Here is a 17212-nt window from a genome sequence, read left to right on the forward strand (position 1 = left end):
AACTTTTGTGTCATCTGCAAACTGTGAAATTATCCCCTGCGGATCAAGATCTGGATCATCAAGAAAAATTAGGGTCTCAGTATTAAACTTTGGGAATCAATATCATTGCTGATTCCAATGTGGACAACTGGATCCTCCCCCCACTCAAAGTTTTGCTTGGGAATCCTTAAATCCTGGCAATGTGCAGCCAACACAGATTCAGAATTCCCATCATGGCTGCAGTGCACAGTTACCTATCCCATATACAGCCCCCTATTAATACATTCCTAATTGGAAAGCTTTCTGCATCATGGTGCTAGGATTGACACGGAGTTCAACGACTAACTTTTGCTCCCATTTTGTGCCACATTTGTTGACTCATTTAGATTTCTCTTCACTCTCTTTTCATCTTTTCCCTCACTTTGTATTCAGGTAGCTGCTGTCAGTCATTCACACATTTCATCTGTTCTCATTAACACTCCCTTAAGCTTTTGCACCATGAAATCTTGTGCAATTAAATCTTTCCTGCCCTTCACTATATCAAAAACTTTTCACTCCTCCCAAAATCCTCTTTTCTTTTCCTTGCTCCAAACCTATTCTACCGAACCACATCTCTGATGAAAGGTCATGGACCTAAAATGTTAACTCTGTTTCTCTCCACTGCTTGGCCTACTAGGCATTTCCAGTACTTTTTATTTCTATTTCCAATATCTGTAAGTATTTGGAAGTTACACAAAAAGAGTTCTCCCAGTTTGGGCTACTGGGCTCTCCATGCAGCCCAGTTTAACCTGCATGGACTGACAAAAGATCATCTTATGCCTCATCGCCAGCTTATCCTCAAAATCACAATTCCAGTAAAATGTTTCTACTTCTCTGGTACTTCAATTTAGATTTGAAAGTTAGTTTAGCAAGATTATCAACTAATCACAGCTATCTTCACATACCAAGACCCTCAATCAACAATTTCATCAGTCTCTATGCGGCACTGTTTAGGAGATTAAACAGCTCACCACCAAACAAAGCTCAGTTCTCAAAATAATATTTAGGACAATGAAAAAAAGACACAAACGTTTCTAACTAGTAATCGAAAGAGTATACTTATGGTCTCACATTTGACAAAGCTAAGTATGTATACACTACAAAAGGTTAATCTGGAAGCCTCTCAAGGATGAGTGAAAAGGCTGTGTAAAACAATTAGTGGAAGTTATCGCCACAGGTTAGTGAATCCATAACAAAAATAGGATCAATAAAACATAAAAGAAGCCACTGTAAAATGTCAATGACACCTAAGAAAATTAAATGCCTGAAGAATTTGGACAAGGAGCTGCAAAATTGATTTAATTAACCGTTATAACATGGAGCTAACATTACACAGACACAACAGATTAAATTGTTCATTCTATTCTGAACGTTTACAGCATAAATGAAAATAATATGAAGATCTGTACACAAACTAATTTATTTTTCTTCAATTCAAGGAGGTTGCTGAAGACACCAGCACTGATTATGAAGTTACAACCCAAAACTATCAGGGAGAGAAAATGAGAAACCAAAATTCAGAAGTTCCCCTGTTACCATATTAAATTTATCCAGCTCAATAGCCACATTTAAACAAGGGTAGCAATGTAAATAATGTAGCTGGATACAATAAGCAACTTCACACACAGCCTGCTTAAAAGTAAAGTTAAAATTTCTATTCAGGTTATAAGAGAAAGCTAGACCCAGCTACAAAGTTAGACACAGAATGCATAAGTCTTAAAATGTCTAATTAACAATCTGCATTCATACAGCCCTGTTAATATCTAAAAATCACAACGGATGTCACAGAAGCATAACATGACAGAAATAGATGCTGAAAAAAGAAAGGAGATACTAGGAATGACCAAAAGTTGGACATTAAAAAAAGGCGAAATGGATGGGTTTGGATTCCCCGTTATTATACAGTCATACGGCATGGAAACAGACCCTTCGGTCCAACCTCATCCATGTTTCCCAAACTGAACTAGTCCCATTTGCCTGCATTTGGCCCATATCCCTGCTTTTGGCCTATATCCCTCTAAACCTTTCCTAGTCATGTGTCTGTCCAAAAATCTTTTAAAAATGTTTTAACTGTACCTGCATCTACCACTTCCTCTGACAGTTAATTCCACATACCAAACAACCTCTGAGTGGGAAAAAAAACAACCGTCAGGTCTCTTTTTTTTAAGTCTTTCTACTCTCACCGTAAAATTATGCCCTCTAGTTATGAACGCCTCCACCAAGGGAAAATACCTTTGCTGTTCACCTTATCTATGCCCCTCATGATTTTAAAAATCTCTAAGGTCACCCCTGAACCTTCTACTCTACAGCGAAAGAAGTCCCAGCCTATCCAGCCTCTTCCAACAATATCTGTGGAAATTATTTCTGCAATTTCTCCAAATTGATAATATCCTTTCTTTGTTTTTATTTTTTAAAAATCTTTTTTCAATAAAAATATTTAATTTTTTTTTACAAAATTACAAAACCAGGACAAAATAGTTTGACAACTTTAAAATATGATAATAATAGAAAACAAACTACTACTCTACTCCACAAACTATCGAAACATGAAAAAAAAGCAAAAAGAAAACATCTACAAAAACTACAATCCAATAAATAACCAAGGAGAAAGAAGAAAAATAAATAAACAAACAAAATTAAATTAATCCAAGTTATAGCAAGGTAACTTAAATTATATTCAATTAAATTATCACTCCCCAGCCTTAATGCCAGCATTTTCGACAGATTTTAAAATCCATGTTCAGTAATGATATAGGCCTGTACAAAGTGCAATCCTCTGGGGCTTTTCTTTTCTTAAGAATAAGAGAAATACTAGCTTCTCTCAAAGAGGATTGATGAGGGCAGAGCGATAGATGATATATATATGGACTTCAGTAAGGCATTTGACAAGGTTCCCCATGGGAGACTGGTGAGCATGGAATACAAGGAGAACTCCATGCTGTACATCTCTATGACTATAACTCGCCATTTGGATACAGAACTGGCTCAAAGGTAGAAGACAGAGCGTGATGGTGGAGGGTTGTTTTTCAGACTGGAGGCCTGTGACCAGTGGAGTGCCACAAGGATCGTTGCTGGGTCCACTACTTTTCATCATTTATATAAATAATTTGGATGGGAGCATAAGAGGTATAGTTAGTAAGTTTGCTGATGACACCAAAATTGGAGGTGTAGTGGACAATGGAGAAGGTTACCTCAGATTACAATGGGATCTTGATCAGATGGGCCAATGGGCTGAGAAGTGGCAGATGGGGTTTAATTTAGATAAATGTGAGGTGCTGCACTTTGGGAATGTAAATCTTAGCAGGACTTATACACTTAATGGTCCTAGGGAGTGTTGCTGAACAAAGAGACATTGGAGTGCAGGTTCATAGCTCCTTGAAAGTAAAGTCGCAGGTAGATAGGATAGTAATAGTCAGTCGCCTGAGGCGGGAATTGAACCCGGGTCTCAGGCGCTGTGAGGCAGCAGTGCTAACCACCGTGCCACCGTGCCGCCCAAAAGTGAAGGCGGCGTTTGGTATGCTTTCCTTTATTGGTCAGAGTGTTGAGTACAGGAGTTGGGAAGTCATGTTGCGGCTGTACAGGACATTGGTAGGCCACTGTTGAAATATTGCGTGCAATTCTGGTCTCCTTTCTATCAGAAAGATGTTGTGAAACTTGAGAGGGTTCAGAAAAGATTTGAGCTATAGGGAGAGGCTGAATAGGCTCTCTTTTCCCTGGAGTGTCGTAGGCTGAGGGGTGACCTTATAGAGCTTTACAAAATTATGAGGGGCATGGATAGGATAAATAGACAAAGTCTTTTCCCTGGGGTCAGGGAGTCCAGAACTAGAGGGTATAGGTTTAGATATAAAAGAGACCTAAGAGGCAACTTTTTCACTCAGAGGGTGGTAGGTGTATGGAATGAACTCCCTGAGGAAGTAGTGGAGGAAAGTATAATTGCAACATTTAAAAGGCATTTGGATGGGTATATGAATAGGAAGGGTTTGGCGGGATATGGGCCAGATGCTGGCAGGTGGGACTAAATTGAGTTGGGATATCTGGTCGGCATGGACAAGTTGGACCGAAGGGTCTGTTTCCATGCTGTACATTTCTATGACTCTAAGATGGGAGGCAGCTCTGACTGAATGAATAATTGCATATATCCAAAATGGCCTGGCCTGCTTCTCTATTAACTCCTTATAAAACTCACTTTGAAATCAGTCTGGTCTGGGCGCTTTACCTCTGAAGTAGCCTCACCGCCTCCTGTACTTCCTGAATTATCAGAGGGGCATTCAGAAAGGATGCCTGCTCTGAGGTTACACCTGGAAGGTCCAAGGTCTTAAAAAAGGATTCCATCTTCATCATTCTGTCCTCACAGCCCTCTGACCAATGTAGCTCAAAATAAAACTTTCTAAATGTTGCATTAATCTTTTTTAGCATTGCAAGTAAGAATACCAGCACTCTCTCTGATAGATGTAATAGACTGGGGGGCATTCTTCTTTCTGGCCAAGTACGTTAGATAGCTACCCGGTTTATAACCGTACTCAAATCATCTCTGTTTCGCCAAAGAGATTTGCCTCTTTGCTGGTTGGGTGAGTGCAGCATTCAAAGTAGCCCTAAGGGGCTGTAATTCGCTGTAATTTAGTTATAGACAGTATGTCAAAGTATGCTAACTCAGCTGCCTTCAGGCGAGCCTCAAGCAAACGTTGCTGTTCTCCCCTCTCTCGCTTCCGGGTCGCAGAGTAAGAAATAATCAAACCCCGTGCATAGGCCTTGTCAGTCTGTCCCGCCACCACTGGCCTTGACCTCCTTGTATACTGCCGCATGATCAGAAACGGCTATGTTCCCTATTCTGCAAGGCAGCACAGAGTTCAAAAAGGTCGATAGGACAAAAAAAAAACGTCAACTCTAGTATAGCACTTATGCGGATTAGAAAAAAAGGTAAAATCCCTACCACCGGGGTGAAGAGACCTCCATACATCCACCAACCCCAACTCCCTGTTCAGGTCCACCAACTGCCTGGATTGCGGGGACATACCGCAAGACCCCTAGGCATCCTGTCCACCTCGAGGGCAATAATATGATTAATGTCTCACCCTAAGGTTGTATGACCCACCCCAAGGGCCATCAATCTAGAAAGCGCATCTGTTAAGAATTTAAGGGGACGTGCCGTCAGGCAATATACATTCAGAATCCCATATTCCTCTCCATGTATTAAAGCTTTAAGAATTATGAATCGCTCGCAATCATCCTTAATTTGGCTTAGCATTTGAAACGGAGGTTCTTCTGTATGAGAATAGCAATTCCTCTACTTTTCAAATTAAAAGATGAGAAAAATACCTGGCCGAATCCTCCCTGTTGCAACTTCAAATGCTCTTTATCGGTTAAATGCATTTCTTGTAACATCGACCCTCTCTTTTCTAAGGCTTGACAGTATCTTTTTTCTCTTAATTGGCGAATGACTACCCTTAACATTCCAAGTGCACCATTTAAAGGAATTAGCCATGATCAACCAAAACAATCCGTGACCCTACACCCCCCCACCCCGGGAGGAAGAACCCCACTCATAGAGCACCGAGTGAAAACCATGTTTGTGAGAGTTTAAAAATGCAACCTCAAAAATTACTCAATCAAAACTCAATCAAAACTTCTAACAGCTACTTCTACAGCACATCAACATATAACATAAATGAAAGGACACTTTTCCCCCTTTCTCTACAGGGGGCGCACATACCACCCATTAACCCCACCATGACTCTCCTTCTAGCTGAAGCCATGCACCCGCCCCAGACAGCACAAAGTAAGAAAAAAATACTAACAAGAAAGTTAAAAGTGGACACTCAACCCGCTCCCTCCATACTGTAATACTATGCACTCCTGGTAGAACAAAAAAAAATCTCTCCCAGTGTCCCCCCACCGCCACCCGCAGCCTAAACCAGAAAAGAAGGACAAAAGGAAATAATAAGAAAAGAAAACCCAGGAAAACAAAGGATGACGGGAAGGGAGAGAGAGGGGCGAGGAGACAAAAAGAAAAGGAAATAATTATGGCCCTGACATATATTTTAAAAAAAAAACCAAGACCACCCACCAACAACCAAGCAATTTACACAGAAAAAACAAAATAAAGTAATTGTCCATATAATTCAAGCCAGTCAGTCCATGTTAAAGCATCCAAGTCCTTTGCCTTTTCCGGAGAATCAAATTTGAACACGGACCCTCCGTGGCTGAAACGCAATATCGCCAGATATCTAACAGAATACTGGATATTGAAATCCCTCAGCTGCCTTTTTACCTCATTAAAGGCCTTCCTCTTATGAATCATGACCGGAGAGAAGTCCTGGAAAAGCATAATGCATGATTGTTTCCATATCAGAGAGTGAGGATCCTTTTCCAGTGCTCTAGAGGCTTCCAGCATCATTTATTTGTCTCTATAGTGCTGGGTCGTATTAGGACTAGGTGGGGGCACTGGTCCAATCAGGGTCAACACACTGCGACCAGGTGGCCACGCTTGACCGGGACCTGGCCTACTTCATCCTCCAGCCTTAGAAACTGTGGGAGCCATTGCTCCAAAAAGCTGATGAGCTTGCCAGTAACTGAATGTTCTTTTGCTCTTCCAAGGCCTGCACTCGCCATTCCAGGGCCTGAACCTGTGGGCGGCACGGTGGCACAGTGGTTAGCACTGCTGCCTCACAGCGCCAGAGACCCAGGTTCAATTCCCGAGTCAAGCGACTGCCTGTTTCCACACTGTAAGTAATCTAATCTAAAACCTGACCTGCCGAGGATTCTGCCACAGTCTCAGAAGGGCTCCTGCTCCTTTGATGCTGCCTGACCTGCTGCGCTTTTCCAGCAACACATTTTTAAGCTCACAGTCAGAAGCCATGGCCCAGTGCTCAAATTCCCCGAGGTGCTGGATCTCCAGGTCATCCCTCTGCAGCATGACTGAGATCGATTCAAGCCTATCCCGGGTCTCCTCCATCGATAAGTCGATCTTCTCTCGGAGTTTCATGCACTCCGAGATCAGGCTGTGCTCCACAGGTGAGTCCTTGGGATGGTCACGAAACTGACTCTGCAGCCATGGGTGCGTCAGTTGTTGCAGAGGGGTTCCCTGTGCTTCCTTACCCTTAGTCATTTTCCTAACTGTTCCAAAATAGAACTAAAAAATTCTAAGGGTTGAGAAATGGTTACTTCCAGCAAATTAAACAGTAAGGGAGGGTTAGTGCCCCACTTTGTCTGGGTTCTGGTACAGAGCTCAGCAAAGTAGGCCATCTTAAATCCCAATAATATTCTTTCTGATGCAAGGCGACCAGAACTGTACACACTCCTCCAGGAGACACGTCATCAACGTGTTGAACAACCTTAACACGACATCCCAACTCCTATAGTCAATGCTCTGAGCGATGAAGGCAAGCATGCAAATGCCCTCTTCATTGCCTTACCCGTGATGCTACTTTCAATGAACTATGTACTTGAACCCCAAGATCTTCCTGTTCAACAACGCTTCACAGAGTGGTACCAATAACTGTAAATATTGCCCTTGTTTGTCTTCCCAAATACAACATCTCGCATTTATCTAAATCAAACTCCATCGGCCAATCCTTGGCCCATGGATTATTCTGGTTACAGGTAGACATCTGTAGATGGCTAATGCGGTGCTTGTGCTCTCTCAGATGTCCAGACAGTTGGAAAGTTTCTGATGATCAAGGCCCCTTTGTAATTCTAGATTATCTTCTTCACTTTCGAAGGAATACCAGAAAAATAGACAGATCAAAAGAAACTTTCCAACCGTCTGGATATCTGACAGAGCACAAGCGCCACACTACCCATTTACGGATGTCAACCTGTAACCAGACTATTAAAGAGTTCAGAAAAAAATTACCGGGTGTTGCTGGCATTGGAGGATTTCCATCTAGTGGGGTTCCTGAAGAACAGAATCATTCAGCCATGGGGTGATACAGCACTGAAATAGACCGTTTGGTCCACCAGTCTATGCTGACCATCTTCCCAAACTAAACTTGTGCCACCTGCCTGTGGTTGGCCCATATCCTCCAAATGTTTGTTATTCATGAAATTAGGCAAATGTATTTTAATTGTACCTGCATCTAACCACTTTCTCTGGCAGTTTCTTCTACACACAAATCACCCTGTGTAAAAAAGTTTCCCCTCATGTCCTTTTTGAATCTTTTTCCTCTCAATTAAAAATATTTTTGTACACCCACAACCTAGGGGCAAGGTCCTTGTCATTCATCTTATCTATGGCCCTCAAAATGATTTTATAAACCTGAATAAGTTTAATAAAACCTCCCACACTCCAGTGAAAAAATGTCCCAGCCATTCCAGTCTATTTTTATATCTCAAACCCGCCTTTCCTAGCAACATCATGGTAAATCATTTCTGAACCCTCTCCAGTTTAATAATCTTTCCTATTATAGAGCAGCCAGAACTAGACACAGTACGCTATAACAGGCCTCAACAACGTCTTGTACGCTATAACAGGCCTCAACAACATGATGTCCCAACTCTCAAGAAAGAATACAGTAAATTGAAAATCAGACAGAAAAGGTCAAATAAAACTAAACCTCATTAAAATATAAGTCAGTGCCAATTTTATATACTTAGCCATAATTCAGTTCACTCAAGATCATCAACCAGAGATGAACATATAAAACACACAGGTACATGACTACACCAGTGGAGAACTATCAAACACTCCGTTCTGAGTAAAGAAGAAAAAACATGGACTAGAATGAAACAAGATTGGAATACTATTTAGTCAGGGTTAAATGAAGGGGAATGGGTCTGGGTGGGTTGCTCTTTGGAGGGTCAGTGTGGACTTGTTGGGCTGAAGGGCCTGTTTCCACACTGTAGGGAATCTTTTTCGTTCAGCACAGAGGGGAAAATTATGTTAAATAGTGATTAAACAAAATCACACAAGATGGAAAGGATAGCAAGTAGCATTCCATTATCAACAAAAAGGTGAAAGAACAGAGATAGATTGCAAGCAATAGGGGGGAATTTGTGGGAGGAACAATGGTGCAATGAGGAGAACAAGCAAAGTGCAAGACTGGGGTGTGAAAGCAAGAGACGGAGTGAAAGTAGCAAAAGAGAAAAAGCAAAGGAGAGAGACAACAAAAGTGAAAAATTGAGAAACAAGAAGGAATGGTAGAATAGGGAGAGCAAGAAAAGGCAAGAAAGACAACAAAGAACAAGTGGATGCAAGATCAAAAGATGGCAGAGAGAGAGAAAGGAAAAGGGCAGAATAAAGAACAAGAAAGGGAGATGGAAAGGAAAACAATTTTTTTAAAAATTTGGAATTAAAATTCCTAAGGATTTTTCCAACTGACTGAGCCTTTAAAAACCAAAATCTGACACAATGACTAAATATTCAAATACATTTGCTAGCATTCAAAAGGTTCCAATCTGCAATACAGAAAATATGTTTTGCCCACGTTGATTCATAAAAGCCTAGTTTGAACATCTGCTTCGAGTTTGAAAAGGCTGAAGATTACTCAATTCCACATAAAAACCCCAACTGACATTTATTCATTGCAATTCCTGGTCCTTTAATACACTTGCTGTGGCTAGTCGCAATATGTCTGACGCATGTAGCAGTAATCTTCGCAATAACAATGTTTAGCAAAAAAACTCCAGATACTGTGCTCAGGATTAAAAGCGATAAATCTTCAGAAAATAATTAGGCATAAAGTGAAAATAATTAAAGACTTTGATAAATGTTTGAAGCAAGATATGAAGATGCCCCTCCTCTTGAAAACTAGCTCAATTTAATCAGTTTAATTTACCATCAGTGCAGTATTTCATTCTCGGATGACAAAAGGAATAAAGCAATCTGCAGTTACTCTACCATTCAAGAAGTAGGGAGTAATGGCAGTATGATCTCACTGCCAAATAACACAACAGGACAAATAAACACAAAACTATCTAATTCTAAAATATTTTTGTAAACCTAAGTGGCATACTAACAAAGCTTTTTGTACCAAGAACTGTGCTGTCAGCCAGTAAACTGCGAAATGCCAATACCTTTAACGTACTCAATATGGCAGGACAAATACACAATCCTATCTATTCAAACTGCTGCCTTTCTCCCGAACAGGAAGCCTTTCTTAGTGTGCCACATTTTAGTTGCCGACACTGCTGTCAACTAACCCCCCACATGGGAGAGTTCGAAACATACAAACTGCGCACATACATACACATATACACAAAGTGCTGATCATACCCAACATTCAATGCTTGACTTCTGACAATGTTTCCACAGCTGTAAGCAGACCTCAGCTGATCAGCCAGCCTGCAAATGGCTGGTACTATCTTCCATTTAACAAGTAATTTTTAGCTCATACAGATTTACACTTTACATTCTGCTGGACACTACAGAACTTATTTTGTTACTCGCAGCTACCATGAAGGCCACCTCTGTCTTTTAGAATGTAAAAACGAAACACTCACAGTTTTGTGCATTTTGAATATTAGCAATCCTGGGCTGCTTCCAAACAGCTTCTGGAGGCATCAGTCAGTGTCCCAGTAGTAACTGCATGGTGATCGTGATCATGCTTTGATTACAAAAGCCTGCAGGCTTCAAGCCAAGTGCCTAGGCAGCTTGACAAATGCATCCACAATTCTGCATAAGGTATTCTACTCTGCCACTACTACGAAGAGGATTACTGCTAAAAGTCATATTTCCATGAAAAATATGATTAAAAATATCCCAAAAGAATTACAAATTCTAGAAATTAAATCTACTTTTCAGATTTTCCTCCTATTTGGAATGCGCCACATACTTTGAAAATAAGATGATGTCTGGTGCACTGCACACATCTGCCATTATTTGCAAGCACATAAAAGGATATCTTATATGAAGCAGCTTTTAAAGAAAAGGCTATTTTCTTGCATTTTAAAATTGGTTTACAAGAAGATTCAAGTAAGAATTACTATGAATAACATTACCATGATCATCAATTCCTCAGAGAAAAATGCCCCATATATTTAGATGACAATGTGAAGCTCTGTAACCTCTTTTTTGTCGTCTGGAAAGAGATGATAAGAGATTAAAACATGATCCATCTCCATGCGATGTCCAGTCACTTCACTTTCTATTGGATAAAGATTTCCAATAATAAGATTTTCTGCTCACATTATTATACATTGGATCTTGTATACAAGTCTATAAAATCCTTTTATTAAAAAAATGCCTTTAATGAAGACAAAGGACACTAGGAACTATACAGATTTAAGCAGAAAAAAATAACAACAGGCCAAAAAACGTACTTGCAAGGGTGACCAAAAGGAGCTTTAAAGAAGTGATCTAAACTACTGAAGGAATCTATCAGAAGGATTCTATATCATGGCGCACAGCAGCAGAGGGCAATAACACCAATGATAGGTCCAGAGGGGCGAGGGCATGCACTAAAAAAGTAGAACGAACATGCAGCAACAGTCAAACAAAAGCTGAATATGTCAGACCGACATTGATCTCCATAGTGATTAAGAACCAGGTTTGTCATGCGCAAGGTGCTCATTGTTGCTACATGTAGTACTGGTCTGATCAATTCCTCACTTCTGCACCATGGAGATCACCAAAGAAATCTAATGTTTGAAGTGGAGGTCAAAGACAGTATTCTCAGAAGATATACAAATCTTTAGGTCAGGGGAAAAAACATGTCCAAAATTGCCCTCAGCTTTGTGAGCAGCTGTATGCTTGGATCCTCAGTGTGTAAATACCAAGTGCCACTGCATGCTGGTGTTTTGCTGTTGCAAAAAATGGGCCTGGTGCAGAAGACTTCAAGTAGTTTAGTTGTGCCCTACCACCTATTCCGTGTGGAGAGGTTTCAGCAGAAAAACACCTTTGACCACAAGTTCTACAGGCAATTGTCAACAAAAAAGATCCTCAAGCCCTGCAGTGAAAAGGAGATGGTTCAACTAGTCAGATCACTCACTAAGCAGAGTGATCTGACTAGTTCTGTCAGATTTCCTCATCGTAAGAAGACACCAAGTTACAAGCAAACACCAAGTCATTGCTCGATTGATGGAGAGAAACGCCCATCCCATCACATCCTTTCAGTATGCCTACAGCCTCACTACAACCCATACATTAGCCTCCAGCACTAACATTGTCCTTGAAAGGCCTGAAGTGAAGGAGGGATTGTTCTCCACCTCTGAGGAATGTGCCTTTGCAAAGGTCCGAGAGAGGTTCAGTGACTATGTTGAGGCTAATCCTGAGCATTCTGCCTCCTGTAAAAACTCTATCTCCTATTCCCAATTTCTCCGCCTCCGCCGCATCTGCTCCCAGGAGGACCAATCCCACCACAGAACATCCCAGATCACAATTTCCCCTTCCACATGGTCAACAATGCCCTCCAGCATATTTCATCTAATTCCCGCACCTCTGCCCTTGAAGCCCACCCCTCCAACCACAAGGACAGAACCCCGCCCCCACTCCTCAGCTTCCACCTCAGATACACCCCACCCCTATCTGCATTCCATAAAGACCATTTCCTCCGCAACTGCCTTGTGAGGTCCATGCCCCCTAGCAACCCACCGTGCACTCCCAGCATCTTCCCCTGTCACCGCAAGAATTGCAAAACCTGCACCCTTACCTCCATCCAAGGGGCCAAAGGATCCTACCACATCTGTCATGGAATTACCTGTACTTCCACACACGTCATCTACTGTGTCCACTGCTGCTGATGTGGTCTCCTCTACGTTGGGGAGATAGGACACCAACTTGTGGAACGTTTCAGAGAACACCTCCAGGACACATACATGTAACAACCCCACCATCCTATGGGTGAATACTTTAACTACCCCTCCCACTCCACCAAGGACATGCAAGTCCTGTGCGTCTTCCACAGACAAACCCTGACCACCAAACTCCTGGAGGAAGAACGTCTCATCTTCCGGCTTGGGACCCTCCAACTACATGGGATCAATGTGGATTTCACCAGTTTCTTCGTCTCCCCTTCCCCCACCTTATCCTCGATCCAACTTTCCAACTCGGCACCGCCCTCTTGACCTGTCCAACTGTCCATCTTCCTTTTCACCTATCTGCTCCACTCTCCTCTTCGATCTATCACCGTCAGCCCCAACTTCATCTACCTATTGCATTCTCAGCTACCTTCCCCCCATATACCGCACAGGCACAATGGGCAAAGGTCGCTGACTAAGGCCTTTCAACCATAGTACAATGAATGCTTGAAACTGTGAAAAGGTCCTCAGGTTGTGTACATTAAAAAGTATTAAAAGTGCATTAACTTCCTCAGGGTGAAAAATGGCATATATGGCACTCTCTAAAATATCCCATTTGAAATGTTTTACCATGAGACTGTATAGCCGACATGAAATGTATACTGTAAATATTAAAATTGTTACAATCATATTCAGTGGAATAATTTACAGAGAAGTAGAATTTTATTTCAAATTTAGTAAGTTGTAATGTTTCAGAATCCAATTTCACAAATTTTATGAAATAACATATTTTTGGAAAAGAAACACCAGTGATGGAACATTTATGTTATCTACAAGAGATGTGAAAATGTAGGTGGTGCAAAGCTGGGAAATAGGAAACATCAAGTTTGGAAATGACAAAAGCTAGATAAAGATTTTATCTGGAAAGGTCAAAGTTAGGGCAGAGACAGGTATTCTTTATGGAGAACAGAATATGTGGTCAGATGCTGAAAATTACATCAAAGCTTATACTTTCCATGCATAAGTTATACTAAACACTGTTTTTAGTTGTTCAGTCCCTGAATTTTCTACTTTCTAATTATTTCTAAAACTGTATAGAAATGATTTTAGCAATTCAGACTCTAGATATTCTAGATTTCTGTCACATGTTAAAACATATTTTATTGAGCAAGGATAATCGATATTCATCTAACCAGCACAGAACACATTCACACACAGATTAGTAGCAGGTAACCATCCAGTACAGATCTGGTCAATTTTTATCAGAGGATTGTGATGATTGCATTTAATAAAACACAAACTTCTCAAAATACTGAAAGAAAACATACTAGGCACTTTCCAGGAACAAAACTACCTAATCTGTGTAATCCAAAGGACAGAAAAGCAATTATGGATGTAAGCGCTGCTCCTTTTTTTTTGAGTTATTTTCAGTGTTGCTGATTTCCTCGAATGTTTGGAGCAGTATTACTGTTTTATAAGCTGTGCATCGAATCAAAACAACAGTACTTTTAAAAAATATAGGAGAGAAAGGCATGGAGCAGGTGAAACAAACTGGGAAGTTTGTTGGGGTGGCACGGTGGCTCAGTGGTTAGCACTGTTGCCTCACAGATCCAGGGTCCCAGGTTAAATTCCAGCCTTGGGCAACTGTCTGTGTGGAGTTTGCACATTCTCCCCATGTCTGCATGGGTTTTCTTCGCGTGCTCTGGTTTCCTCCCACAGTCCATACTAAATTGCCCATAGTGTTAGGTGCATTAATCAGAGGGAAATGGGTCTGGGTAGGTTAATCTTCAGAGGGTCGGTGTGGACTGGTTGAGCTGAAGGGCCTGTTTCCACACAGTAGAGAATCTAGTCTAATAGCTGACTGCCTCTGCGGTTTAATAACAAGTATCTCTGGACATTGGACTACATTCTGAGAAAAATAAACAAACACTGAAATTCACAGCTGACCTTGGAGAAATCTGTGTGGGGAGCTCAAGCAGGGGAGCAGCTCAGTGGCTTATTTTTTAACTTTAAACCTTACTGGTTTTTAGTAAATCTACAACTGTGAATAGAGTGGGTTTTTTAAAAAAAATTATATTCCTGAAGAAGGGCTCATGCCCGAAACGTCGATTCTCCTGCTCCTTGGATGCTGCCTGACCTGCTGCGCTTTTCCAGCAACACATTTTCAGCTCTGATCTCCAGCAACTGCAGTCCTCACTTTCTCCTTTTTTTATTATACATTTAGTTGAGATCTGTCTCTTTAAAACTATAAATCAGAGATACTAAGTTTTGAATACTGGAGCAGGGTTTTTAGAGCAGTAAGATTATGTTTTTTCTGAGTCTGCAGATTATTAAGGTGCAAAGATGGCATTTAGTACTCTTCCTGTCGGATGTGGGAAATTATGGAGAATATCAATGTTCCTGATGATTAAGTCTGCAGGAAGTGTGTTTGGTTGCAAATCCAATAGGATCACATGGAGTGGTTAGAACGACAATTAGATGCAATGAGAAATTTACAAAAGCCAGGAACACGATGGATAGCAGTTTCAGGAAAGAAGAAAAACCACAGATATAATCAGGAAGATGGGTTACCTCCAGGAAAGGTAGAAGGGGTAGAGAGGTAATGCAGGTGTCTCCTGTGGCTATCCCCATCTCAAGCAAATATACTGTTTTGGAAAATGTACGGGGTGATGGACTCTCAGGGGAATTTAGCACTGACAGCCAAGTTTCTGGTACTTAAACTGGCTCTACTGTAACAAGGGTACGTCAGGGTCCAAGCAAACAATTGTGAGCCACAGAGGTTTCTGCGGCTAACAACAACACAAGAATGGTGTGTTGCCTCCCTGGTGTCAGGATCAATGATATCTCTGAGAGGGTGCAGAATATTCTCAAAAGGGACCAGCAGGAGGTCATTAGACATTGGAACTAATGGCATAGGATGAGAAAAGGACAGGGTTCTAAGGAGAAAATATACGACATTAGACAGGAATTTGAAAAGGAGGCCCTAGAGGGTAGTAATATTTGAGTTACTCCCGGTGCCATAATTTTAACTTTCTAAACATAGACTGACAGTGCCATATGCTAAGGGCTTGGATGGAGAGGAATTTGTTAAGTGTGGACAAGAAAATTTTCTGATTCAGTATGTGGATGTACCTACTAGAGAAGGTACACCCTAGAGTGTCCTTGATAAGTATGTACCTGTAAGGCAGGGAGGAAGCTGTAGAGCGTGGGAGCCATGGTTTATGAAGGAAGTGGAATCTCTGGTCAAGAGGAAGAGGAAGGCTAATGTTAGGATGAGATGTGAAGGTTCAGTTAGAGTGCGTGAGGAGTACAAGGTAGCCAGGAAAGTCCTAAAGAGAGAGCTCAGAAGAGCCAGGAGGAGACATGAGAAGTTGTTGACGGATAGGATCAGGGTAAACCCTAAGGCTTTCTATGGGTATTTAAGGAATAAAAGAATGACGAGAGTAAGATTAGGGCCAATCAAGGATAGTGGTGGGAAGTTGTGTGTGGTGTCAGAGGAGATAGAGGAAGCACTAAATGAATATTTTTCGACAGTATTCACTCTAGAAAACGACAATGTTTTTGAGGAGAATAATGAGATACAGGCTACTAGACTGGGTGGGATTGAGGTTTACAAGGAAGAGGTATTAGAAATCCTGCTGAGTGTGAAAATAGATAAGTCCCCTGGGACGGATGGGATTTATCCTAGGATCCTCTGGGAAGCTAGGGAGGAGATTGCCGAGCCTTTGACATTGGTCTTTAAATTGTCATTGTCGACACTAATTGTGCCAGAAGACTAGAGGATAGCAAGTGTAGTTCCCCTGTTCAAGAAGGGGAGTAGAGACAACCCTGGTAATTATAGACCAGTGAGCCTTACTTCAGTTGTTGGTAAAGTATTGGAAAAGGTTATAAGAGATAGGACTTATAACCATCAAGAAAAGAATAATTTGATTAGGGACAGTCAGCATGGTTTTGTGAAGGGAAAGTCGTGCCTCACAAACCTTATTGAGTTCTTTGAGAAGGTGACCAAACAGGCAGATGAGAGTAAACCGGTTGATGTGGTGTATTTCAGCAAAGTGTTCGATAAGGTTCCCAACAGTAGGCTATTGTTCAAAATGCTGAGGAAAGGGATTGTGGGAGATATAGCAGTTTGGATCAGTAATTGGCTTGCTGAAAGAAGGGTGGTGGTTGATGGGAAATGTTCATCCTGGAGTCCAGTTACCAGTGGTGTATCGCAAGGGTCGGTGTTGCGTCCACTGCTGTTCGTAATTTTTATAAATGACCTGGATGAGGGCGTAGAAGGGTGTGTTAGTAAATTCTCAGTCGACACTAAGGTCGGTGGAGTTGTGGATAGTGACGAAGGATGTTGTAGGTTACAGAGAGACATAGATAAGCTGCAGAGCTGAGCTGAGAGGTGGCAAATGGAGTTTAATGCGGACAAGTGTGAGGTGATTCATTTTGGTCAGAGTAACCAGAATGCAAAGTACTGGGCGAATGGTAAGATTCATGGTAGTGTAGATGAGCAGAGAGATCTCAGTGTCCA

The 17212-nt window shown here is 41.4% G+C and overlaps 1 protein-coding gene across 7 annotated transcripts in view; it reads right to left on the reverse strand.

Annotated features, from left to right (window-relative positions):
- Nucleotides 1–17212, reverse strand: part of LOC122553883 (coiled-coil domain-containing protein 9-like) — a 284191-nt gene that overhangs the window by 238252 nt on the left and 28727 nt on the right. For 4 of the 7 annotated variants that reach the window (XM_043698347.1, XM_043698345.1, XM_043698348.1 and 1 more), the window contains exon 1: nucleotides 10456–10500. The exons of 2 other annotated variants lie outside the window; for them this stretch is intronic. In XM_043698347.1, coding sequence (XP_043554282.1) covers nucleotides 10456–10467 — 12 coding nt within the window. In that variant the 5' untranslated portion in view covers nucleotides 10468–10500. Of the gene's footprint in view, nucleotides 1–10455; nucleotides 10501–10953; nucleotides 11034–17212 lie in introns of those variants that run through there. One more of the 7 variants, XM_043698343.1, reaches the window with a different exon arrangement.

Source organism: Chiloscyllium plagiosum, chromosome 10 (genome assembly GCF_004010195.1).
Source record: "Chiloscyllium plagiosum isolate BGI_BamShark_2017 chromosome 10, ASM401019v2, whole genome shotgun sequence".
NCBI lineage: Eukaryota > Metazoa > Chordata > Chondrichthyes > Orectolobiformes > Hemiscylliidae > Chiloscyllium > Chiloscyllium plagiosum.